The sequence below is a fragment of the Phocoena sinus genome, chromosome 16 (genome assembly GCF_008692025.1).
Source record: "Phocoena sinus isolate mPhoSin1 chromosome 16, mPhoSin1.pri, whole genome shotgun sequence".
Taxonomy (NCBI): Eukaryota; Metazoa; Chordata; class Mammalia; order Artiodactyla; family Phocoenidae; genus Phocoena; species Phocoena sinus.
The window spans coordinates 84,979,849-85,004,778 of NC_045778.1; the positions used below are offsets into that span (position 1 = coordinate 84,979,849).

Sequence of the window (24,930 nt, forward strand, 5' to 3'; positions counted from 1 at the left end):
TCATTTACAGCAGAGTTTTATTTTAACAAACATTGGACTCTTAAATCTTATAAATTCCACATTGTTTCGCATGCAACATTTTCCACCGATCTCCCGTCATTTAGAATTTGATCAATAATTTAATTGTAGAACACAAAAACTTCATTAAAGTTTTCAGCCCTACTGAATGTGCATCTGAGGTTTCCAGAGACCCAGACAAGACACCAGGGGCAGTATGGAGACACACGTGGGTGAGGAGGCACTGGCCTGGCCCCTGTTCCTGAGGTCAGGACAGCAGCCGAGGGCCCGACCACGGAGTCCTGGGCGGAGAGGGCCTGGGCTATGACCGTGGGGTGCTGAAGAGTGACCTTGGCCATGAGGAGTTGGCTCTTCCGCTAGGACTCTTCACAGTGGACCCAGCCCACAGGAAGGGCGACGGAGGGCCTGGGGCCAGGCAGCTGGTCTGTCGGTGCTGGTGGCGAGGTCACATGATCATAGGCAACGTCCAGACAGGTGCGCAGATGCCCCCCAGGGTGCTTTGAGCTCGGGCCCCATCACTTCCTCTGGACGGGGGGTTTCAGAGCAACCTTTGGGGCAACAACTCCCTTGGAAAAGGAAGAAAGAACTGACATTAAAAACCATCTGCTACAAAGAGCACAACTGAATCTAATTTCTGTTTACTTTTCTTAAAATTTGGATCCTCAGTTCATCCAACGACATGACTGTGCTCAGAGCTCAGAGCCGAGTGGACACAGCCCGGGTATTAACAGCTGATGCTTTATGAAGAATAGACTTCTGTACTTACACTAGTGGAGAAAAAGACACAGTAACAGCTGGAAGAAGCGGCAAGCACTGAAAAGTCCTCTGACAGAGTAGAGGGTGGATGTTACATCCTCTCAGGGCTGTGCCCCAGGCAGCCAGCTGGGCACTGCCCTGTGTGTGAGGGCCTCACCTGAGTGGGTCCAAGCTGGGCCCCTCCGGCCCTGGGCTTGATGGGTGGCATCGGTGGAGTGCAGGTTGGCTTGACGACCTGGAAGGAGGCAGACACAGCTGATAGCCAGCTGGGCCAGGGCGCCAGCTTCCCAGCACCTTCTAGAAAGTTCCCTGGGTGCTCTGCTCTGCTCCAGACCGGCCTGCATGTTTCTCTTCGCTGAGCTCTCTACAGAAAAGTGCCCCCAACACCCCCCCCCCACAGCTGCCACTGCCCCGAATGAAACCCAGATGTGTCAGGGCCCCCATTCCTGGGCCCATCGGCTTATCTCACTGCCCTGCCCTCTTCCCTCAACTCCCCCCTCCCCCCTCCCCCAACATGACCCAGGAAAAGCTCTTAAATTGCCAGAATGGGGGTCTTCGGAAGCTCTAAAGCAAAGGATCCACTACTAGAATTTGCATTTGTTTGCATCTCAGCTTTCCCGGGGCCAGGGCTGGAGTGGAGACGGAAGGCCCCCAGCAGGGGCCCTGCTCAGCCCAGGCAGCTCATTCCAGCGCCAGAGGGACAGGGTGGGCCCTGCACACCAAGAAGGTCCCTGCTGAGCAGACGGGCAGAAGTCGCCTGCACTCTTCTCCCCCAGCACAATTCCCTGGCTGCCACCAGTTCCGTGGCCAGAAATCTCTCTGCCCACCCCCTTCCCTGTCTGGCCTGTCAAAACCCCTCCTAAGACTTTTTTACGGACTATTTTTGTAACTTCATTGTAACTCTAAAATTAATTCAAAATAAAAAGCAAAAAGTAGAGAATCTCTGTTAAGCAAACGCCACAGTAATGGTTGTGGTAGGTGAGATCCACCCACAGAGGCACCGTGGGTCACTTTAGGAAGTAACCAGCCGGGCATTGCTCCAAGTATCCCCACGACATTAACCGCTAAGGGAAGACGGGCCCTACTGAGATTTAGAGCCCTGCAGACACCACTGCAACCAAGTGATGACTCCACACCGGCCGGCAGACAGGCTGCCGCGGGCCCCCCAGGCTCCTGGTGGGCGGAGAGAGGAGCCTGGGTCTCCCTGACTCACAATTCGCCAGAGCAGGTGACCTCCCCGCCTGCCGGGCGGTGCGTGTGCCTGTCCAGAGGTGCGCAGGACCCTCGGCAGTACCCACGGGGCTCCCAGCAAAGAAGGGGACCCGCCAGGGCCAGACCTCAGGACAGGCGGGAGGGCCTCCCGAGTGAGCCCAAAGGCAGGGGGCTTGCTGGGGCGGCAGTGACTCACATTTGGGAGAGACCCTTCCCAAAACCCTGAAGCCTCAAACCAAAGGGAGCACAACGATGGAGCCCACAGCCCCACACACCCCTGTGCCCCTCCCCCGGGGGTCCTCTCACCTGCTTGGCCTTCAGCCCCGGGAGGGGCTTGGTGGGAGGAGCAGGTCTGAGCTGCTGGGAGGGGAGGAGAGGTCAGGACCCCAGTTCCCCTGGGTTCAGTTCATGTCGGCCCCTAAGGGTGCAGTGGCCACCACCCGAGGGTCCCTGGCCCACCAAAGCCAGCCCCAGATCCTCCGCCTCCCAGGATCTGCTCTATGCCACCTCGACGGCCCCTCTGCCAGCCCCCCACTCACCTGGCCTGGGACCTGCTGGGTATACACAGGAACTGGGGACGGTGGGCTGGACATAGCGGCTGGAGGCTGCAGGAAGCCGGCCGTGAGCCTGGGTCTCAGGGCAGCCACCTCCAGGGAGCCCTGGCTTCGGAGCTGCCCCCACCCAGATGAGGACCCAAGGTTCCGGCCCCTCCCAGAGTGGGAAGAACACAGGCCCGTGTGTGCACAGGGGGCACCATCCTGTCCCACCACTGGGCAGGGCCCTGAGTTATGCTCCCTTCCCACAGCCCTGGGGACGCACAGAGGTGCTGCATGGCAGCAAGGGTGTCTGGGCCTCAAAACCGCCCCGAGGTGGACTTTGCAGAGGCCTCGAGCCTCAGATTCAATTCTGTCATCAGTTCCTGCGGGTCCTCAGACCACTTGTCCTAAAGCCTCGTTTTGCCTCTAAATGGCGGTCGTGGTAGCCACTCTAAGCCCCTGGGTACTGCATCCTGGCCTGAGCTTTGGGGGTGGCCTGGTGAACCCGTTGGGGATGCCTGGTGCTTACAGCAGGAGGTGGCCACTTAGGGGTCACTGCGGAAGCCGTGGGTTTGGGTGGCTGGCTGGGGTGGGAGGAAAGGCCCGGCTCTGGGGGCCCCCTGGTGGGAGCCGGGGCCCTGCCCTTCACCGGTGTCCTGTGCCCCTCGTGGAACAGGGGGTTGGAGAGCCCCATGGCCGTCTTGGGCGCCACATTCCTGGGGAGAAATAAGATGGGTCAGTGCTTCCTGGCCTCAGGATTCAGCCCAGGGACTGGGGGCTCCTGGGCATGGGAACCCTGGCCTGGCCAGAGGCCCACTCAGCTGCAGCTGCCCGTCAGGGTGCGCCAGTGACAGCCGCGCGCAGAGGGAGAGGCAGCCTCACATGTCCTGGCCCTATTGGCTCTGGGGTCCAGGTGGGCCCGCAGGAGGTACTTGGAGGCCACTGGGCAAGTGTGTCCTGCTGCGGCCAGCGTGGGGGTCGAGGTCCCCCCAGAGTGGGCACCGGGGACGCCCAGAGCCCAGGGCAGACTCAGAGCGCACTGTCCACCGAGGGCAGTGGGGTGCAAGGGGGAGACGGGGTCCTCTCTGAGTTTCCACATCACCAACCTGTCACCATGACCCACACCTGCTCCCGTGTCAGTGAAGGCAGGGGGCCCAGAGCGCGTTCTCCCCCTCCAGCAGTGCCAGCAGGCGACCCGCTCTGCGCACACACGCTGACGCCCTGCAAGCCCAGAGCTCGCTCACCTCCTTCGGACGGGGCGCCGGGCTTTGCGGTAGATGACCACGCCTGCCAGGGTCAGCGCCACAGGCACCAGGAGCGCCACAGGCACCAGCACGCCCACCAGGAGGCTCCGGGACGCTGTGGGGACACAGGAGGCCAGGTGCCACTAGGGCCGGATGTGCCTCGAGGCAGCAGGGGCTGGGAGGGCCCGCGGGCAGCTTAGCGCATGTCCAGGCCAGCCTGGGGCCAAGGAGGGGCCTGAGGAAGGCGCCCCCTCCTTGGCCACGCCAACAGCCCTGAGCCCTGGGCCCCCTGCGAAGGCCAGGGCCGCCTGAGGACCTTGGCCCTGAGAACCGGTACATGACGCCAGCACTCTGGGCTCTCAAGGGACCAGCTGGAGGGCTTGGTGGTGGGCAGCCCCAGGCCCTCAGTGATGTGGGTGCGGCCAGGCCAGGCCCTGTAGGCCTGACCGCTGGGGAGGAAGACACTTGTGGGGGTGGGAGGCCCCGAGGTTCCCGGGCCCAGGACGGGGCTGAGCACCCAGCAAGGAGCTGGTGCTGTCCCTCGTTGCCCCTGCAGCCCTCCCTCTGGGACGGGCCCCCCTTCTCCTGTAGGGCCGAGGTGGGGACTCGGGATCCTGGGGTCCGGATGCCGGGGGCTGCAAGGCCACATCTTCAACATGCCCCTCACGGTTTAGGGGCACATGGCCTCCTTCTCGGCCCCTCCCAGGTGGCCTGAGAAAAGGCAGGACCCGCAGCCAGATCCCTCTGGGCTTGTGAAGGTGTGTGAAGGCGCAGGGCGGCGCGGGCCCTGCCTACCTGTGCGCACAGTAGGCAGCAGGTCTGCGCAGTAGGGCGGGGCCCAGCCCGGGTGGCAGTGGCACTGGTCCTTGTGGTTGCACACCTGGGGGACGACCAAGACATCAGGGTCTCCAGACCCCCACCTGCCGCACCGCCCAGTGCCCACTGAGGCGCCGTCTGCTCTGCTGGGGCCCCTACTGACAGACGACAAGCTAGGGGTCCAGGACTGCCACCACCCAGGTTTTGTCAGATGTGCTGACGGCAGCAGCCCCTCTCCGGGTGAGGGAGGATGGCTCTGATGGGACGCTGTGGACTTTCTGAGCAAAGCAGGCATCGCCGCAGGACGGGCAGGACAACTTTGGGGCAGGCTGTCCTCCTGAGATGGGGACATGGGAGGGCACTGCCCCAGGCCCCCCGGTTTCAAGCCCTCAGAGCTCTGACCTCCCCAGCGTCACAGCACAGGTTACTAAGAGCTCAGAATAGGACACTTCACATCAGACTGGCCTGGCCCACGTGTCCACCAGCACTGTGACTAACCTGGGCTTCCGTGTCTACATGGGACGCCCAGATCCCTGTCAGTTCCAGCCTCAGGAGGCCTCAGCAGGCTCCTGGCACAGTCCCAGGGCACCAGCCTCTGCCCTCTGTTTGTCTGGGCTATCCTCAGCACAGCCTGAGCGTCTTTCAAGCCCAAAGGGCTGGTGGCAGGCCATCCCCTGGGCCCACGTACCCCACGGTTGCTACACCGGGCAGAGCAGTTTCTGGATCTGTAGACACGGAGGTCCTGGCAGAAGCCTTTCCAGCAAACCTGGAGGGCAGTGGGGGTCTCCGTAGGCAGCCAGTCTAGACCCCTGCTTGAAGCACCCCAGCTCTCCACCATCAACCAGAGCGGACCCAAAACCTGTGTCTGGGCTTCGGAGGGGCAGGCCACAGCCTTCACACCCCCGGTGGCCTCGCCCGCAGCCCATCTGCTGGCCGGCCTTGGCCACGAGGAGAGGCACTGCCCGGCCAGCCTTCTGCTGCCACCAGGGCCACAGAGGACTGGCCCCGCCCATCCCCAGAGGGCTTGCAGGACAAATAGTCTTCAAACCCATTAACTGAGAAGGGTCTTCTCCCGCACCCCCCATGCGCCTCCCGAGTTTCTCCCCAGAACAGAGCCCTCCTCCAGCCGCCACCGCCCTGCTCTGGGCCCCAGCAGCTCGCCCTGGGGTCCAGCAGCCCAACCGAGAGGCGCGTCCGGCCCACCTGCTCCTCGCCACACTTGGTGCCTTCCGGCACTGGCTCGTACGCGCTGCTGCTGTCCTGGACGAGAGCCTGGCAAGCACCCGAGGAGGAGGTGAGGGTGCAGGAACTCCGCTCCGGGGGCTTCTGCCCGCCCTCACAGAACAGAGTGCCACACCTGTTGACCCTGAGGACAGAGGGACGTGCGTGGAGCCAGCTCCGCGGGGACCCCTGCGCGGTGCTCACAACCGTGCTCAGCGCGCCAGGAGCTGTGGGCGAGGCCCCCGGAGAGGCTCCTGACTCAGCTCCCAGCCGCAACGACCCACTCTCCCAAAGGGCAGCACGCTCTGGCCTGGGGGTCCTGCAGGGCTCCTGACTCAGCTCCCAGCCGCAACGACCCACTCTCCCAAAGGGCAGCACGCTCTGGCCTGGGGGTCCTGCAGGGCTCCTGACTCAGCTCCCAGCCGCAACGACCCACTCTCCCAAAGGGCAGCACGCTCTGGCCTGGGGGTCCTGCAGGGCTCCTGACTCAGCTCCCAGCCGCAACGACCCACTCTCCCAAAGGGCAGCACGCTCTGGCCTGGGGGTCCTGCAGGGCTCCTGACTCAGCTCCCGGACTCCTTTGTGCAGAGGACTCTCTTGGTGGAAACATTCCGTGCCCTGGACCCAGGGGAGTCGGGCCACGGGTGGACGCTCACCTGCCAAAGTCCAGGGGGATCCCGCGCTTGCAGCCTGTGGAGATGCTGTAGCTGTAGCACGTCTCCATGGCAACCCGAGCGCCTGCGGGGCAGGAGTAGGTCAGCGCTCGACTCAGGACCAGCAGCCACCCTGGCAGGCCTGAGGGGCCCATGACCGGGGCCCATGCCCGCCTCACCTGGCCCCCACAAATCCCGGCACCTCTGGGCCACCGTGGGGCAGGCCCCGTTGTAGCAGTAGCCCCCCGGGCAGGGCGTGCCGTTCTCCCAGAAGGCGTCCTCGGGACACGTGGGCTGCCGGCCATCACAGTACTCCCCGAGGTCACACTGGTCCTTTGCAGGGCGGCACGGCTCTCCGGCCAGCTTCACCTGGTTCAGCAGAGCCGAGCTCACCCAGGGAACAGGAGGCCCCCGAACACACACGCCTGCTGCTGTGCCCCAGAACCCCAGGCTCACCCTGCACTCGTGGCAGCAGCTGCCGTGGGCACACTCAGCCCCCTTGGCCAGCAGGCAGGTGCTGGCATTGCAGCAGCGGTTCTGACAGTCCTGGGGGCGGGGGCAACAGCGAAGGTCTGAGCGGGCTGCACGCTGGGCTGGCCCCAGGCCCTTCCCTCGGGTGGTCTGGTCACTCCCCCTCATGAGCCCTGCCAGTCCTTTTGGTGCTAGAGGACAGGAGGTGTCGCTGTGTGTGCGCAGGGCGCCCGAGGGTCAGGAACGGTCGCCCCAGCCTGTGGATGGGGACCGGCCCCCCATGTGGGCAGCGGGCAGAAAGCAGAGGGTGGTGGCGGGGCCTGGCCCTGTACCTGGGGGGCGCCGCAGTCGCACTGCTCCCCACGCTCCAGGAACCCGTTCCCACACACGGGGCCGCCCACCAGCCGGTCGGGGTCCGGGGCGTCCACCAGGCAGGCCGTCCGGGGCTTCTCCACGAACGTCTCCATGTCAGCCCGGCTGCAGTGGCTGAACTTTTTGGGGAAGTTGGAGCTGCAGGGAGGGGAGTCCCTGTCATCAGAAGGGTGGGGGGGGCGGCCAGCCGCCCGTGCCCTGGGACACCCCTGCTGGGCGGGAGGCCCTCGGGCGGGTTGGCTGGGGCCAAGCCTCACCTGATGCTGGCCGCCATCACGCAGCCGCCGCCGTCCTGCGGCACCGGGCAGTAGCAGTCCTGGATGTTCTCGTCGTGGTTCATGCCCAGGTTGTGGCCCATCTCGTGGGCCATGGTGCTCGCCACGCCGATGGGGTTCGGGCTGTGGTCCTACAGGAGGGGCCATGCTGGCTGGGGTCACTCTGGTGGCCAGTCCCCCGCCCGCCCCCAGCAGGCTGAGGGGCTCGGCGGTGCCTCCTGCCAACATCACTTCTTCAAACCTAAAGCGTCAGTGCATCCTTCGGAAGAGGCAGCTGCTCAGGTGTCCAGCAGGTGGACCTGAGTCCTGAGGCACCCCCTCGCAGGCCCCAGCTCAAGCTCCGATCCCCACTCCCTTCCCCCCCACCTCCAGTGGCCAGCTCCAGCCTCTGTCCAGCAAACCCAGCTGGATCCCCCGCACCTGGTTCACAGCCCCCGAGTCCTGGGAGCACATGGCGGACACCTTGGCCAGTCCCACGGTGGTCCCTGTGAAGTCGACCCCGCTGGGAAAGAGAGCAGTGTCTGCACGTGGCCACCTCGGAACCCGCCTCCCCTGGGCCTCCCTCGTCCTGGCGACAGCGTGGCCTCCGCCCACTCACGTGACGAACTGCGCGTTGTCGTGCAGGTGCCGCCCCGCCAGGTCTTGCGCCCGCCAGGACAGGAAGTTGTTCAGTGTGGTGTCGGCCTGGGTGCTGACGTGAATCTTGTCACCACCGTTCCACATCTCCAGGCCCACGAGCACCACGCGGAAATTGAGCTCCTGATAAAGCTGCCAGAGGGCAGAGAGCCCCGAGGGTCAGGTTCCAATGGTGAGGCCAGCCAAGGGCCAGAGGTCCCCCCAGCGTCCGCTGCGATGGGACAGGTCACGAGGGCTGGGGCAGAGTCCTAGCCCCCCATCACCTGGCGGATGGTTCTACTGGCAGCCGGGCGCCCCCCATGGCCAGCCCTCTCCTCCTCTCCAGGTGCCCCAACAGGCCTCTACAGCCAGGGTTTCTGTTGGGCTGGGTGTGTGCTGCCGCGGGGTCCCGGCAGCCCCTGCTGAGAGGAAGCCCCCAGAGCGAAGCGGCCCCCACCTTGTCCACGTGGTTGACCACCTCCAGCACCCGCTGGCGCACAGCCTCTCTGCTCCCCAACCGCTGGAACTGAAGGACAGTAGACCCTCAGCTGCAGCCTGTAGGCCCACCTGCACCCACACCACCCCCCGCCCCCGCCCCCGGTACCTCTGTGCTGTCCGTGACCACGAACAGCTCCACGTAGCGGGTCTCTCGGGGCACTGGCCAGTTCTGAGGAGTGGGGACAAGAAGCCGGTCAGCCACCCAGCCACAGCCCGCCTGTCCTCAGCCCGTCTGCGCACACGGAGCATCTCCAGGCCCCGGAGCTGGCCCCACAGCGCTGGGGGAGCCTTGGTGGGAGCTGGGGGGGGCTCTGGCGCAGACTAAGGAGCTGGCTCTGCAGCCAGCGCGCAGCCAGGCCCAGGCCCACCCCAGCCACGGGGGCGGCAGGCAGCACCCCCGCTTCGCGGGGCATTCAGGAGTCTGGGGATGCACGGGGCCAAGTGGACGCGGAAGCAGCGGGCAGGGCCTCCCCTCACCCGGGGCCTGAGGGCCGCCGAGACCCGCGGCCCCAGGATGGTCTCCAGGCTGCTGTCGTTGACCCCGCAGGTGCCGGCCTTCTGCTGCAGGTGCTGTGCCTGGTACAGTGCGTGTTGCCCCTCTTCCCCGCCCCCATTCAGGGGCTCGATCAGGTGGATGGTGGAGCCGGCCTGGAAGAAGCCCCTGAGGCAGAGCGAAGCCCATGGCTCTGAGTTAGCGAGGGACCCCAGGGCAGCAGGTGCCCCCAGCCCACCCCTCCCTTCTTGGCCTCAGTTCACTTCGCTGGAGAGTGAGACAGTGCTGGGCCCTGACGTCCTGACGCACCCCGCCTGGTCGGCAGCACCCACCTGAGGCCGGCACAGGTGCTGAGGCTGGCAGCGGAGCCCTGGTGCCCCTCCACGTTGCCCTGGTAGAAGCAGTGGTCCTGCGGGAGGAGGGTGTGAGGGCTCCGCTGCCAGTGCCCGCGCTCCCTGCACCGCCACTGCCGGCCTTGGGTGGGGGGGGTCACTTGGGGGGCCATACCTGCCTCGGCAGCTGCTCTGTCACCTGGGAGCCATTGGCGGCCGTGTAGGTCTCCACGTAGCCCGAGCCCACCAGGTCCCTGGAAAAGAGCCCCCGTGATGCTCTGGGCCCCGCCTGCCTGCCCCAGAAGCCACCTCTGGTGTGGAGGAGAGGCTGGGCCAGGGAGCTGTATGCCCAGGACACAGGTGTGCCGGGGGCAGGGGTGGGAGCAGGCTGCAGGCTTAGGCCCCTGCTCACCTGTTCTTCCGAAGGTGCAGGGTGAAGGTGTGCCCTCGGGCCCCCAGGATGTAGCTCACACTCTCCGGGTACAGGCCCTGAGCCGGGAGAAAAGGGAGGGGTCCAGAGAGAGGGGCCCGGCCACGCCCACCTCAAACCTGGGGGTGGGTAGCACAGGGCCAGTAGGGGGAGGTGGGGCCTCGGGTCAAACCGGAGGCAGTGGGCAGGTGGGGAGCTCCACCCAGAACCGCCTCGGGTGCCTCAGGCCTCGGTGGTTTCCTCACAAGTCCACACGGGGAGAAGAAGAATGCCCCTTACCGGGAAGCAAGGGGAGGGGGGACACAGCCCCTGACAGGCAGCCTTAGAACCCAGGCGGCAGAGGTGACCCGCCCCTGCGAGGCCCCGCCCCTTCCAGCCCAGGGCCCGACTGGAGGGGCGCCCCCAGCCGCAGCTGACCCCTAGGACACCGTGCGCTGTGCCCGCACCCTGAGGTCAGGACGGGGCTGTCCTCGACACACACACTTGGGCATGTGCAGGCGCACACGCTTCAGGTCTCAGGAGTGCCCCCAGGCGCCCCGGGGAGTCTCAGCCCAGCCCCAAATGCCCGAGAGGCGTTAAGCTAGCGCCCTGCTGAGCCATCCCCTCCAGTCTTGGAGGAGTCTGACTAATCGCTGGAGTGAAACTGGGGAGTGGCCGCGGCCAGCGGAGCTCCTGAAAGGAAGACAGGGCGGCCCGGCCGGCACCCCCCACCCCGAGGCGGGGCGGCTGTGGCCCTGCCCAAGGGTGGGCAGGACACGGAAGAATAAGGTGAGGCCCCGGTGGGGGGGGGCGGGGAGGAGAAAGGCAGCCCAGGTAGGCTGTGAACTCCCCAGGGGCCTGCCCTGGCCCTCAGCCCCAAAGGCGGCCCCTCACAGCTCGCTGGGCACACGGGGAGCTATCACCCTGCTCACAGACAGAAATGGGCTCTGAGGGGCCAGGGAGGGACCCCCAGGCCAGCCTCCTGCCCAGGCTTACCAAGTGGGAGGGCAGGGCTCGGCGGGTGCGGGGTGCTGGCAGGCGCCGGGGCCTCACCACCTCATACTGCTCCACGTGGGGCAGGGTGGCCCTGGGGACGACCTCTGCAGGAGAGGGGGGTCAGCAGGCGCACAGGGCACCCTCCCGCCCTGGGGGTCCCTTCCCAGCCTGCTGTGCACCGGCACCTCCTCCTGGGGAATCGCCCGGCAGCGTGGGGACCGCAGACTCTGAGCCCTGGCTGCCCAGCCCAAGTGGGGTCCTGCGGCCCTGGGTGGGGTCGGGCAGACTTGCGCCTGGCAGTACATGGAGACCCCACCCAGCGCCTGCCCTTCCAGGGGCCCACCAGGCTGCCTCCCAGACCCTGGGGTGACCCGGATGCCCCCTCCCCCTCAGAACGAGGACACACACAGGCCCCGGGCGGGGGGAGGGGTGGGGCATGCGGGGGGAGGGGTGGAGGGCGCGGCGGGGGGTGCGGGGGGGCAGGTCGGCCCGTCCAGCGCTTAGAGCTGACATTTTTCATCCCAACTAATCACGTGACCGCATCTAACAGGGAACTGGCAGCCCTGTTCCGCAGGGTTCACCCAGCCCAGATCTAGAAGCTGCCCCCTATCCAGCAACAGACAGCAGGGACCCAGCCCAGGCCCAGAGGTGGAGACCTACTCCCCAGGTGACTCTTTTCTCCTTCTTTCAAGGTGTTAATGGCTGTGTCTCCGTAAACGGCTTTCTGGCAAACCTCCCGGAGTGAAGGCCGCGCAGAGGGCCTGCCCTGTAAGCGCCCTCCCCCCCGAACCCCAGGAGGCTCTCAGGAGCTAGGGTGGGGGCCAAGGCCAGCAGCACAGTCAGTCCCCCCAGAGGAGAAGCAGGTCTCCATGTGGCAAAACAACCCCCTGGGGTGCCCCCAACCTCTCGGCTCCAGGCCACTGCTCCTCGGTCCTCCCCTCCCTGCCAAGCTGGGGGTTCCCCGTGGAGGTGGGCAATCCTCCCAAAGCCCCGGAATGGAGCCGAAGCAGCCAGGTCCTCCACCCTGTTCTGTCCCAGCCAGTCCCCACCTCCAGCGCAGAAAACGCCCAGGTGGCCGTTTCCCCACGCACTTCCCTTTTGAAGTTTCCGTGTGTGCACCGCCCAGGGCCTCCCCACCGACTGGCCACCTGTGCGCCGCCGAATCCCAGAGACCAGCCCAGAGCCCCGCGCAGGGAGCAGGGGGCCAGGCGACCGGACCAGCCAGAGCCAGACGCCCAGCACTCACTCACCCTGTAGCCACAGCGCAGGAAGCAGCAGGAGCCCAAGGCCGTGCATGGCGGGCGGTGCGGGCGGGGTCCGGATCCGAACCCACGGTTCTGGGGGGCCGGGGAGGAGGTGCTCCGTGCTCAGGCTGGCTCTGGTCCTGCCCTCGCCTCTGAGGCTCGTGCCCTTGCGCCCCGCCCTGCCCCAGTGACCAGCCCCCTGCCCGCGGCCAATCAGCCCCTCGGGGCCAGGAAGGGCTGGGCCTGGGCACCTGAGGGTGTGGTCCCGCCCCCACCCCGCCTCCCCGGTCTCCTTCTTGTCCCCTGGGGCTCCTGGACAGTGTCCCGTATCCAGTGTTCAGCACACAGTTTTGTCAACGTGGACTGAATTAAGCAGGGCAGGTGGACAGACTAACCTGGGCCACTCCTGCAATTGCATCCCCCACGCAGGTGAGGAAACAGGCTGGGGCTGCCCGGGGGGGCCCCGCCGGGGGTGGGGGTGGGAGTGGAGGCCCTGCTGTGTGTGAGGCGTGAGCAAGCTCCAGCAGCCCTGCTCCCAGCCTCCTGAGGCCTCACTGGGGAGACTGGGCAAGGGGAGCACACAGGTGGGGCCGCTGGCCAGGTGCCGGGCAGCCACCTGGCTCAGGGAGCAGACCCTGCTCTGTGGAGAAGGCGGATGTGGAGGCCCAGTGGACAGCTCTGGGATGCGGTCGCTATGGGCCAAAGTCTGCAGCTGCCTGCCCGCTGCTGCCCCCAGCCCCCAGTTTCTGCCCGCCCTGACCTGCTCTGCAGGCTGGGACCACTCCACTCTGGACTGGTACCTGGGGACCCAGGCTTCTTGCAGCTGAGCTGGCCGGTGGCACCCCAGCCTCACTCTGAACGTGCCCCTGGGAAGGCAGGACATCAGAGCGTGTCAAGGCCTCAGGTGAAATGGTGTGGTGCCCACAGTGGGTCCAGACCAGAGGTCAAAGTTCAAAGGACCATGATTTCCCCCAAAGTGAACAGCAGAAAAAGGAAAACAAGGCAGGAGGGGTTTTCACACACTTTGGGGTATCTCGGGCGTGGGTGACAGAAGCCCCCAGGGCCACAGTGAGCAAGGGGCACAGGCAGCTTGTGTCCCTGAGCCCATACGTGACCGTGTTTCACACAACGATGCGTGTGAACCACCCCAAATCCTCCTGGCCATTTTACTTCTCTTTTTTGGTATTGCGTGTTATCTGATAGCAGAAGTTCAAAGGCTACGTGTCCCTATTTGGGCAAAAACCCCAGCTGCCGGGACTACACACTCTGGTTCCCAGACCTCAACAGGGAACTCGGCAACGGGCTCAGCACCGGCACCCCCACCCCACCTACAGGACCAGCGTGGGCCCGCAGAGCGCCCCCGCCACAGAAAACCCCTCCCCCACCCCACCTACAGGACCAGCGTGGGCCCGCAGAGCCCCCTACCCCAGAGAACCCCTCCCCCACCCCACCTACAGGAGCAGCATGGGCCCACAGAGCCCCCCACCCCCAGAGAACCCCTCCCCCACCCCACCTACAGGACCAACGTGGGCCCGCAGAGCCCCCTACCCCAGAGAACCCCTCCCCCACCCCACCTACAGGAGCAGCATGGGCCCGCAGAGCCCCCCACCCCAGAGAACCCCTCCCCCACCCCACCTACAGGACCAACGTGGGCCCGCAGAGCCCCCTACCCCAGAGAACCCCTCCCCCACCCCACCTACAGGACCAGTGTGGGCCCGCAGAGCCCCCCCACCACAGAGAACCCCTCCCCCACCCCACCTACAGGACCAGCGTGGGCCCGCAGAGCGCCCCCGCCACAGAAAACCCCTCCCCCACCCCACCTACAGGACCAACGTGGGCCCGCAGAGCCCCCTACCCCAGAGAACCCCTCCCCCACCCCACCTACAGGACCAGTGTGGGCCCGCAGAGCCCCCCCCACCACAGAGAACCCCTCCCGCTGTCAACGCCTGCAACCCGGAGGTGTCTCCTTCAGGAAAGCCCAATGCCCAGAGCCCAGGACAGGGACGCAGGGCTTCTGGGCCTCGGGCCAGGTGGGCGCCTCTGCTCAGAGCCTGTGCTGCAGAAGCGTGGACTGTGGCATTTGGGGTGCACCCGCACGCACTGCAGCTTAGAAGAGGAAGCAGTTTGTGGCTTGAGTCCAGGCCCCCAGCTCAGGGTGCCCCCTCCGCAGGGCAACAGCAGGCTTGGGAGCTGCCCGCCCCCTGCCCCTGGGGGAACCCTGTCATTCCTCATCTGCTAGAGCGCGGTGGGGGTGGGTGGGTGGGGAACACCTGGAGCAGGCGGTCGGAAGTGAATTTTGAAAACGACCCATGTGGAATTCTGCAGGGAAAGGGTAGGGTGGCTGGGAGGGGGGCAGAGCAGCACAAAGGTATTCACCGCAGGCCACACCTGGGGCTGGCAGTGCCACCCACTGCCCATCGGGAGGGGCCGGACAAGGCTGGGCCTAACAGGACAGAGGCCACAGCCTCAGCCGCCCACCCCAAGCAGCTCTTCCATCCTCAGTGGGCGTGTCGGTGACTCACCCCCCCAAGCTGCTCCAGCTTCCGGACAAGGGGCTGTGCTGCCCCCTGCTGCCTGGAGCAATCCCCTGCCTGCAGTGTGAGGGGTTCCTGCTGACCCCAGGGAGCCCTGCCCCACTTCACAGGGACAGGTGTGGACATCAGGCCCAGACCTCGCCCCCACCTGGCACCTTGGTGACTGTCCTGATGTTGTTCAGAGGCCATGTGTTCTCACTTTGTCTGACTTGAAACCAGAAAACTCTTTAAAGGGACTCTGCTTGCTTCAGGAAAGCGCGCAGACAAGCAGACCCTCTCTGGTCTGAGTGCACGAGCCCCAAGAAATGAGAGGAGCTGAGCGCAGACAATTCAACTTTATGTTTAAACAGGACACACACAGCACAAGCGTTCTGGAAACGTGGTAAGAAACCTCTGAACTCATCCACCTGAGGCTTCAGCTGTGGCAGGAGCGGCTGGCCTCACTGCGCAGTGACAGCGACCCTGGGCGCTGGAGCTGGGGGCCCCCGCGGGTTGGGCACTGGGGGGGCCGCCTTCTGGCTCCTCTCTGCAGACAGGCGCTCCAGCCGCTCTGTGTAGAAGCCGTTGAAGTCGAGCCTGCGGGGGAAGTGGGCAGGGTCCCTGCAGATGCCTCCGTGGCCACACTGGCGATCCCCTTACCACCCCACGGTGAAGGGCATGGGAGGCACTCAAGTCTCTAGCACACGCGCACTCGGACACACATACAGACCCCAGGCGATACTGAGAATAAAGCTTAAAGACACAGGTGAGGGCTCCCCTGGTGGCACCGTGGTTAAGAATCCGCCTGCCAATGCAGGGGACATGGGTTTGAGCCCTGGCCTGGGAAGATCCCACATGCCACAGAGCAACTAAGCCCGTGTGCCGCAACTACTGAGCCTGTGCTCTAGAGCCCGCGAGCCACAACTACTGAGCCCGTGCACCACAACTACTGAGCCTGCGCTCTAGAGCCCGTGAGCCACAACTACTGAAGCCCGTGTGCTACAACTACTGAAGCCCGCGCGCCTAGAGCCCCTGCTCCACAACAAGTGAAGCCACCGCGATGAGAAGCCCGCGCACCGCAATGAAGAGTAGCCCCTGCTCGCCGCAACTAGAAAAAGCCCGCACGCAGCAACGAGGACCCAACGCAGCCACAAAAAAAAAAAAAGACACGGGTGAAGTGAGACAAACGTCTCCAGCCCCTGGACATTGGGGCTCTCCGAACCCCGGAGCCCAGGACATCGGAATGCCTGTGGGCGGAACAGGGCAGCCCAACGTTTGGCTGAGCCTGAGGCTACCCAACAGGAGGCTTCTCAGGGCAGGGACAGCCCCCTCCTCACCTGAACCCACCCCCAAAGGGAGCAGGCCCGCCACGCCCCCTCTGAGGAGCAGGAAACCACCAGCCCCAGGTCCGCAGTCCCCACCGACCGGCCCTCGGGCCCCGCGCGCCCGTCCTCGCCGCTGCACGGTCCTCCCCACGGCCCCCCAGATTCCGCGGACTCCTGCTCGCGTCAGCCCTGCACGCTCGCCGCTCCCGGGGTCATGGGAGGTGGACCCCAGGGGGGCACCAACGTGGCCCTCGAGGCGCGGCAGGCCGGGCGAGCGCGGCCCTGACCTTCCGTGCGTTCCCCGGGGTCTCCTGACCGGCCGCCAGCAGGAAGGCAGCGCCTCCTCACTGCTCACCTGGAGACAGTGTGACGGCCCGCAGCTGTCCTGGGTCCCGGCTTGGGGCACAGCGGCCAGTGCAGCTGACCCAGGCCTGGCCCTCGGAACACAGAGAAACGCGGAGAGGGCTGATGGGGCGGCCTGACGTATACCAGTCAACACGTGCACGCAGGGGAGCACGCACACGAACACCCGCACGCGTGAACGCCCAGATGCCACTCCTCCAGCAAGCGGCCAGCGGCGGCACACGGAGGCCCAGGGAGCCTCGGCCTCGGTCACACCTGCACCGAGTGGCGGGAGGGCGCGTGGGCCGGCGGGAGGGCGTGGCGGGGCAGGGCGCCGGCGGGGGCCGGTGCACCCACCTGGAGATGACGCTGGCCATGCCATGCTCGCAGTCGCTGGTGCTGTAGATGCTCAGCCGGGCCAGGAGGTCGAGCAGGTGGGCTGAGAAATTCTTATCGAACTTACTGATGGTGGCCTCGAAGCTGGAGGCCAGCTGCGGAGCGTCCACGTGCTCGGCCAGGCACTGCAAGACATGGCTGCAGTGACTCGGCTGCCCGCCAGCGGCTCAACCCCCTTCTCTCTTCTTTTTTAAATAGAAAAATGTGTCTCGGCAATTCTTCACGTGAAGAAAGGTAAAACGTTAGGCACTGTGAAAACCCCTGAGACAGCAGGACCTAGAGACGCTCCAGGCAGCCGGCCCTGCAGCCCCACCACACGGAGCCAGGAAGGACGTGAACCTCAGGGTTTCCGCGTGTGGCTCAGATCTTCCAGCTGACACTGTTTTCTCCTGACCGCCGCTCAGCAAGTGGGGAACCTGGGAGTGCCTGCCCGGGCTCACCCTGCCCCACCGCACCCCACCCTACAGGACACACACCTGCACCCGCCGAACCACGGCCCTTCCGGTTACGGACAGACTTTAATCGCAGTGACCGCAGGCCCCTGCGGGGTATCCCCATGGCTCGGCCTTACCACACACCCACTGAACGACGCAGCCTCACTGTGGGAAGTCGGGAAGGGAGATTCTCCGCGGCTTGTATTTGGAACATACATTTAAGAGCCTTTTTATCAACCAAAGGGAAGACAGGAATGGCGGGCTGTAGCAGGTGTGGTTTCTGAGCGCTGTGACCCTAATGCTGTGTCAAATCCCAGCGGGACAAAGGAGGGCCTCGGGGACGCCCGCTTGGCCACCCACCCACCTTGCGGGCAAGCTCCTTGCGGGCACGCTCCTCGGCCCGCTCGGCCTCCGTGGGCGGCCCCCGCATCGTGCCGTGCTCCAGTGTCAGGTGGCCCAGCTCGCTATCCAGTTTCATGCTCTGCGTGAATCTCTGGGGGGTCGGGAGGAAATGCACATCAGCCACGAGCAGCCCACTCGAGGAAGCGCGGCCCCCGCGTGGCTGGGACGGTCTGCAGGACTGGCTCCCGCCGCCCAGAGTCCGGGGGGCGAACCTGCATGCAGTTGGTGAACATGACGCACACGGACATGAGCTTGGAGAAGACACGCAGCAGTTCGGGGTTGGTCAGCATGCAGTCCTTCAGGCAGCTGTCCAGGAAGCTGGTGTGGTGTCCCAGCACATCATCGATGTTGGAGGCCTGGGCGGGAGACACTGTCAGAGCCGCTTTGCTGAGACGACCGCACCGAGGCCCTGACTGGGCTGCTTTGTACGCTCTGTGTTGTTTCCATGTTTTAAACCATCCTGTGGTCTTTTGGGGGAAAACTTCAAAATATCGCTAAAAGGACACACTGAATGTGCCCCAAAAGGTCCAAGGTTTTCGTTTTTAAAGACAGAAAACAAGGAGGAAACACTGCCCCCTTGCACTTTCTGCTCCTGGAGTTTGGTGACATGAACTTTTTGGCTGACGGCCCCCAGGGGCCCTGGGATGGGCCTGGATGGGAAGCTGACCCAGAGCCGAGGCTCCGAGGGAACTGCACACTCTTCTGGCAGCCTAAGCCTGGGCCACGCCGTCCTGTGTGCCCTGCCCTCCACTGCTAACACGGCTCTGGCGGCGTCGGGGGAGCCGTCAGGGGAGCTGTCGGGTCCGTGCCCCACCTCCGCCTCCCTGACCTCTGACCAGGCGTCGTGACCAGCTGGGCTAAACTCACAGATCTCAGGCTCTTCTCCAGGACGTGCCAGGTCGGCTCCAGCACCTCAAACATCATGTAGTACTGGATGTTCTGGACGAAGTTGAGCATCCGCTGCCGCAGGGTGAAAGCGCCCGCGAACCTGCGCCAGGCGAAGGCGTCAGACACACAGGGCGCCCGCGGGCCCCCAGCACTCACGAAGTGCCGAGCAACCCTGGGCCTGCAGGTGCTCCCAACCCTGGAGGAGCCGGAGGTCCACGAAGGGCTCTGGCTCAGACACGCCCCACCATCCCACAGTCTAACGGTAGCATGGAACGTCAGAGACGTGGAGGCTGCACAGGCCAGCTCCTGGGTCTCCGTTTTCGGGGTGTGGAGAGGAACCACCCTGCTCCACGGGAGCCCCGGAGGACGTACCACTTGGCCGAGTGCAGGGAGTACTGCTTGGCAGTCTTGTTGCTGATCCAAACGTTGCAGAGCTGCCGTTCCACGTGCTTGCAGTAGAACATGTGTCTGAAGAGCATCTGATAGCGGGTCAGGGCTTTCCTGCAAAGAAGGAACAAAGCGGATTCCGACGGACGCCTGGGGGTTGTTGCCGGCACCAGACGTCAAAGGCGAGGCTCACGGGGCGGAGCGTGACCTGAGCAGCCAGTAACCCCCAGGGGCCTAAGCAGGCGCGAGAGCCTGATGCTTACCTGTTAATGATCAGAGACAGGGGCCACTTCACCACGTAGTCGAAGGAGAAGGCCTCCAGGCCGCTCAGCGTGAGTTCGGTGGGGTCAGCGTGGACCATCGCCTTTTCCTGCTTGGTCTCGATGGCGAGGACACGCAGAAGCTGGGTGATGAGGTCGTGAGGCATCAGGTCGATCTGGGGAAAGAGAAACACAAAAGCATCAGGTCCCAACCCCACCCCGCCCCTACATCACAAAATGGAAAAGCGAGTCCAGGGCCGAGGAATCTCCTCCAGACATGGATTCTAAGTCTGGGAGGCTGGCTTAAAACACCAAACATCTACTGATACACCTTAATTAAAAAACAAAACTGCTTTCAGTCAAAACAGAAAAAGAAGGGTACAGAGAAATTACTTTAAAAACATCCCTGATGGTATCAAGGAGAAACAAGGGCAAGTGAGAAACCCTGAATCCCGTGAGACTCAGCCCTTCTCCACCACCTGCACAGGCCAGGCGGAGGGAGCACATGGTGAAGACGGCACAGCGGTTCTGGGCAGGGAATGCAGTCCACACACTGCCTCATTCACACCCTTACACGGTGCCACCTATGTGCCAGAGACGTGGGACAATTCCTGTAAACTGATAAGAAACTGGGAGGGGGACTTCCCTGGTGGCGCAGTGGTTGAGAATCCGCCTGCCAGTGCAGGGCACATGGGTTCGAGCCCTGGTCCAGGAAGATCCCACATGCCGCGGAGCAACTAGGCCCGTGTGCCACAACTACTGAGCCTGCACGCCTAGAGCCCCTGCTCTGCAACAAAGAGAAGCCACCGTAATGAGAAGCCTGTGCACTGCAATGAAGAGTGGCCCCCACTCGCCGCAACTAGAGAAAGCCCGCGCACAATAATGAAGACCCAAAGCAGCCAACAATAAATAATAAATAAATAAATATTTAAAAAAAAAAAAAAAGAAACTGGGAGGATAGAGAATGACAGAACCACAATGAAAGACAAACAAGGAAGGATGAAGGAATGAACAGGAATCCACAGATGAGAACTCACGTCACCTGCTGCAGAAGTGGACCCTGAATGGCCGTGCTCCCTCCCACCAGGGCCGCGGCCTACTCAGCGGGCAGCCCAGGCCCGGGGACTGAGCATCAGAGATGTCAGTCTAGTGGAGCGCTGGCCGTGTGCTTTGACCCAAGAATCTGACTTCCCGGATCTTATCCTACAAGAACACTCCTATACCTCACAAGAGACCCCAAAACACATGAAGTGCGAGCTGCCAGAACTGAGAAGGGTCTACGATGACAGTGGGAGGCCTGACACCCTGCTGTCAACAACAGAGACCACCAGGCAGGTCAGAGACAGGACGTGAGTACAGTGAGCTGACTGCCCCCCATGGGACACGGCCCCAAACAGCTAGTGCACACAGAACACTCCCCAGGACAGACCATATGTGAGGCCACAAAGCAAGACTTAGTAAGGTTAACAAAACTGATATCATGACATGCCCTCCGATTACAACAGGATGAAGTTAGAAATCAGTAATAGGATAAAATGAGAATATTCACAAATAGTGAAAATAAATATGCTCTTAAAAACAAATGGGTCAAGGAAGAATCACAAGAGAAATTCAAAAACATCTTGATACGAAGGGAAATGAAAACACTATAACCAAAACTGATGGGATGCAGTAAAAGCAGAGCTCAGAGAGAAACTCACAGCAGCAAATGCCCACGTTAAAAAAGAACAATCTAGGGCTTCCCTGGTGGCGCAGTGGTTGAGAGTCCGCCTGCCGAGGCAGGGGACACGGGTTCGTGCCCCGGTCTGGGAAGATCCCACATGCTGCGGAGCGGCTGGGCCCGTGAGCCATGGCCGCTGAGCCTGCGCGTCCGAAGCCTGTGCTCCGCAACGAGAGAGGCCGCAGCGGTGGGAGGCCCGCGCACCGCAAAAAAAAAAGAACAATCTCAAGTCAACAACCTAACTTTACAACTTAAGAAACTAGAAAAACAGAAAACTAAACCCGAAGTCAGCAGAAAGAGGAAGATAACGAAGATTAGAGAAGAAATAAACAAAACACAGAACAGAGAAACAACAGAGAAAATGGATGAAACCAAGTTAGCTCTCTGAAAGATCAGCAAACTTGATAAGCTTTTACTTACGTTTGACTAAAAAAAAGAGAGAAGACTCATATTACTAAAATCAGAAATGGAAGTGGGGACATTATCATCAACCTTACAGAAATAAACAGGATTACGAGAACTAATTCCTACACAAATTCCTAAGCACACACAAACTACCAAAACTGACTCAAGAAGAAACTGAAAATTGGAACAGACCTGTAACCGGAGAGGAGACGGAAGAAACAACGAAACCTTCACAACAAAGAAAGCTTCACTGGTGAATTCTACCAAACACTCCAGGAAGAGCTGACACCAACCCTCTCGAAACTCTTCCAGAAATCCGGAAGAGGGAACCCTTCTAGATCAGTCTACGAGGCCAGAGATGCTACAGAAGACTAAAGCCAACATCCCCGCCAGACACAGATGCAGAGTCCCCCAGAGACCCCGACCCCCCAGTTCAGCAGCCCATGGAGAGGCTCACATACCACGACCCCGAGACGTGTCCCTAACAGAGCCAAGGAAAAGCCTGTGAGCATTTCAACCGAGGCAGGAAAAGCACTCCTCAAGGGCTGGCTTCTGCTGTTTCTCTCTCCAAGGTCCCTGGGGGGTGCCTGCTCACCTTGAGGTCGTCTTTGAAGGGGTCGGTGTTGGCAGTGCTCATGCGCAGGGCCAGCTCCAGCAGCGCCTCCAGACGGGTGGGCGTGATGTCGTCCACCGGCTTCTTCAGCTCCTCCTCCGTGAGGTCCATGAAGTGCACGAAAAAGTCGCCCTGGTCCATCAGGAAGTAGCGCTTGATGGACCTGCGGGCAGGAGAGGTGAGAGGCCGTGGACACGAGGATGGCCCAGACCCGCAGAGTGCTCCCTACGAGGGGTGATGGGGGGAGCTGGGCAGAGACTGGGAGGAGGTTCCCATGCCCACAGGTGCCCCGAGTCCACGGGTGCCCACGCCAAGAAATACATTTATGGGGGGAGCAGGGGTCAACTCCAAATGTGCTGAAATGAACAGCGGGGTCACAGCACTGTGCAGGACATGCTGCCAGAAAGGCACTGGGGACCGCAGACAGGTCCCTGGGAGGGCAGGGGGCCAAGGAGGGGGCTGGCGGCCGCAAGGAGGGAGCTGTGCCACCGCAGACGAGGGGATGTGGGCACACACGGCCCTCTGTCGGCCCCTGGGGGCGGGCGCACCTCAGGCGGGCCACGAGCTCCTTCTCCTCCGTGAGGAAGTCCAGCAGCACCTTGCTGGCGTAGCTGAAGGCCTTCTCGATCTGCTCCACGTACGCGCGCTCCTTCAGCGTGTAGATGACCTCTTTGGCCACAGGGCAGGTGACGTCACGGCCACACTCTCTGACCACATTCAGATATTTTCCTGGAAAGGGATGGAAACAGTCAGATTACCATGCTTGCTGTATACGTGATAACTCACAGGCCTGAACCCCAGACATCGCAGCCCCAGTGCCGGCCAGAGGCAGGCAAGAGAACCAACCAGCTGATCACAGTCCCTAACCCCTCGGCCAGAGCAGAGCAGCACAGCTGTCGCCACAAAGGGCTGCAATCTCCTGTGGCTTCATACCTGCACTTGCCTCATCAAAGGCACAGGAATAACCTCAGAGAGCCTCACGGGAACCAGACGCTACACCACCTCCCAGCCCCGATCTCAGAACCAAAGTGTGAGGCCCTGGCTGGAGCGTGTCTCCAGGTAACTCATCCCACATGTGTCTCTCAGTCACGTTCCTGACCGCAAGGAGATGACTAAAAACCCTGCCAGCCCAGCGGGGCACGAGTCCTTTACTGCTTTTCCTATGCTAGCCTGTGATACTGAGAAATAAGACACATACCTCTGGTCTTTGTTCTTGGTTCCTGGCACTGAGCTCCTACAACCCTTCGGATTTTGTGGTTCACAAGCCCCTTTCACCCACACCTGAGTTTACACTCGCAAGGTGACTCCTGGCCATCCCTACAGAGCTTCAGGACGGGGGCTGGCGGCCGGAGGAACCAACCACGTGATGGGAGAGTGAAACCCTCAGCCCCATACTGACATCTTGGGGTGGGGGAGGGGCTGGAGGCTGAGTTAATTCCCAACAGCCCGCTAGCCGATCAGCCGTGCCCTGTTCCGGAACCTGCAGGGAAACCCTGCAGGAAGGCGTTTGGAGAGCTTCTGGGCTGGTGAACGTGTCCATCTGCCAGGAGGGTGGTGCCCGGCACACCCCAGCTCCACAGGGATAGACTCTCCCGTGCTCGGGACCCTTCCACACCTGCCCCATGGACCCCCTCATCGGGCTGCTCATCTGCATCCTTTACAACATCCTCTGTAACAGACCAGCGATCTAGCTAAGTCAAGCGTTTTCCTGAGTCTGGGAGCTGTCATGGCAAACATCGAACCTGAGGAGGGGGTCGTGGGAACCCGATTCATGGCCACACTGCATGGAGTGCAGTGGCCTGGGGACCCGACACTTGTGACCGGCGTCTGGTGGGGGCAGCCTCGAGGGACGGAGCCCTGACCCTGTGGGGCCTGCACTGACCCTGGCACGTAGTGCCAGAACTGAGTTAAATGGGGGGGTCACCCAGCTGGTGTCCAAGGGGAGCAGAGAACTGGCTGTTGTACAGAAACCCGCACACCTGCGGTCAGAAGCGCTGGGAGCAGAAAACAGTCTTCCTTTCAGTGGCCACAGAGCTTTAAGAATCACAAAAGGACGGTAAGTCCAGCTCAGGGGTGGGGGACAGAGTGAGTCCACCGGGCGCCGCCGGCACTGCGGGCGCCTAACCTGGGCAGGTGGGGACATGAGACAGCCCGCCAGGCCCCGCCCCCACGGTCACCTGTGCTGAGCACCTTGCCCGCCATCTTCTGCAGGAAGGACGGGATCTGCCGCTGCACCACGGTGTAGCGCTGCTCCCAGTACCTGTCGTTGTAGTCCTCCTGGATCTTCTCCTTTCGCAGCTCTCGCTCCTCCACCATGAACTCGCTGAAAGGCATGGGCGCCGGTGACAGGCAGAGCTCACCACACAGGCCGCCACAAACAACGGGAGTCCACGGGGGCCATGGACAGCCTCGCCGCCCTTCATTCTCAGCCGCCGACGCCCATGGGGTGAGGTGCTCATTACTGGGCGCAGAGGGGACTGAGGTCTGCAGAGCTGACAGGACGCTGACTCCACTTTACTCCTCCCGCCCCCCCCTACGGGAACCTCGCGTGTTCTTCCATCTCGAACGCGGGCAAGAAGACGACACTCCCATCGGGGCCCATGTTCCTGTCACCAGCAGAGCCAGACACCCTGACGCCACCTACGCTTACCGTGGGAAGGCTTCCTTGCCAGGCCCTCATGCTAGATTTTGTCACCTGGGTCGTTAGTAAATTATGTCTAGACAACAGGTTCATTTTTTTAATGTTCCGACGTGTACAACAGATACACGTCAGCATAGAACTCTCCGTGAGCTGACGCGCTTCACGTTGTGCACTGAGCGTGGCGTCAGCTGAGAAGGGCCCGCAGGCCCCCACCTCACCCCGCTGCCTCCGCGGCCCCTACCTGTATGGGTCGTCGATGATGCCCCTGTAGATCCACTTCTCCAGGATCTCGAAGTAGGGCACACTGGCGGCCGTGGTGAGGTACAGACACAGCTCCTGTGCCTGGCTGTCGCCCGTGTAGCTGAAGCTCCGGTCGTGCAGGAGGCTCAGGGTTGACCCCCCGACACACTCGCCTTTGTCCACCGAGGTGGCTGCCAGGGGAG

At 62.9% G+C, this 24,930-nt stretch overlaps 2 protein-coding genes and 1 long non-coding RNA gene across 15 annotated transcripts in view; 1 reads left to right on the top strand and 2 right to left on the bottom strand.

Annotated features, from left to right (window-relative positions):
- On the bottom strand, positions 1-12,489 carry ADAM8 (ADAM metallopeptidase domain 8). Of its 12 annotated transcripts, none has more exons than XR_004346283.1 (24): positions 12,168-12,489; positions 10,918-11,021; positions 9,925-10,001; positions 9,688-9,766; positions 9,513-9,589; positions 9,165-9,348; positions 8,794-8,856; positions 8,647-8,715; positions 8,173-8,342; positions 7,995-8,076; positions 7,557-7,705; positions 7,260-7,437; positions 6,913-7,002; positions 6,636-6,825; positions 6,460-6,541; positions 5,786-5,948; positions 5,271-5,348; positions 4,562-4,646; positions 3,767-3,881; positions 3,052-3,238; positions 2,526-2,591; positions 2,293-2,346; positions 785-1,009; positions 1-584 (listed from the first exon to the last, which is right to left on the bottom strand). XR_004346283.1 is itself a non-coding variant. In XM_032608917.1 (24 exons), the coding sequence occupies exons 1-24, from the start codon at positions 12,211-12,213 to the stop codon at positions 534-536; spliced, it is 2,514 nt and encodes an 837-aa protein (XP_032464808.1). In that variant the 5' UTR covers positions 12,214-12,335; the 3' UTR covers positions 1-533. The 12 variants fall into 12 exon arrangements, 6 of the variants coding, with proteins under 6 accessions (XP_032464808.1, XP_032464807.1, XP_032464813.1 ...); XR_004346278.1 differs by having other exon boundaries at positions 2,293-2,343; positions 12,168-12,336; XM_032608917.1 differs by having other exon boundaries at positions 932-1,009; positions 2,293-2,343; positions 12,168-12,335.
- Positions 12,479-19,336, top strand: LOC116741828. Its single transcript, XR_004346284.1, has 2 exons — positions 12,479-12,590; positions 16,936-19,336. It is a non-coding gene; the product is annotated as an uncharacterized LOC116741828 (long non-coding RNA).
- TUBGCP2 (tubulin gamma complex associated protein 2) overlaps positions 15,012-24,930 on the bottom strand; it is a 19,872-nt gene continuing 9,953 nt past the window's right edge. Inside the window, exons 8-18 of one of the 2 annotated variants that reach the window (XM_032608915.1) lie at positions 24,729-24,918; positions 24,024-24,169; positions 22,395-22,575; positions 21,829-22,009; positions 19,112-19,284; positions 18,834-18,962; positions 18,441-18,561; positions 17,786-17,929; positions 17,536-17,664; positions 16,699-16,862; positions 15,012-15,271 (exon numbers count right to left, since the gene is read on the bottom strand). In XM_032608915.1, coding sequence (XP_032464806.1) covers positions 15,136-15,271; positions 16,699-16,862; positions 17,536-17,664; positions 17,786-17,929; positions 18,441-18,561; positions 18,834-18,962; positions 19,112-19,284; positions 21,829-22,009; positions 22,395-22,575; positions 24,024-24,169; positions 24,729-24,918 — 1,694 coding nt within the window. In that variant the 3' untranslated portion in view covers positions 15,012-15,135. The remainder of the gene's footprint in view (positions 15,272-16,698; positions 16,863-17,535; positions 17,665-17,785; positions 17,930-18,440; positions 18,562-18,833; positions 18,963-19,111; positions 19,285-21,828; positions 22,010-22,394; positions 22,576-24,023; positions 24,170-24,728; positions 24,919-24,930) is intronic. The other variant, XM_032608914.1, reaches the window with a different exon arrangement.

Coding starts and splice junctions, on each gene's coding strand:
- ADAM8 (XM_032608916.1), bottom strand. CDS start 12,213: ATGCACGGCCTTGGGCTCCTGCTGCTTCCTGCGCTGTGGCTACAGG. Junction 10,002..10,917: donor GAGCCCTGCCCTCCCACTTG/GTAAGCCTGGGC, acceptor CTCCCGGCTCAG/GGCCTGTACCCGGAGAGTGT. Junction 1,010..2,292: donor CGGGGCTGAAGGCCAAGCAG/GTGAGAGGACCC, acceptor GCCTCCTTCCAG/GTCGTCAAGCCAACCTGCAC.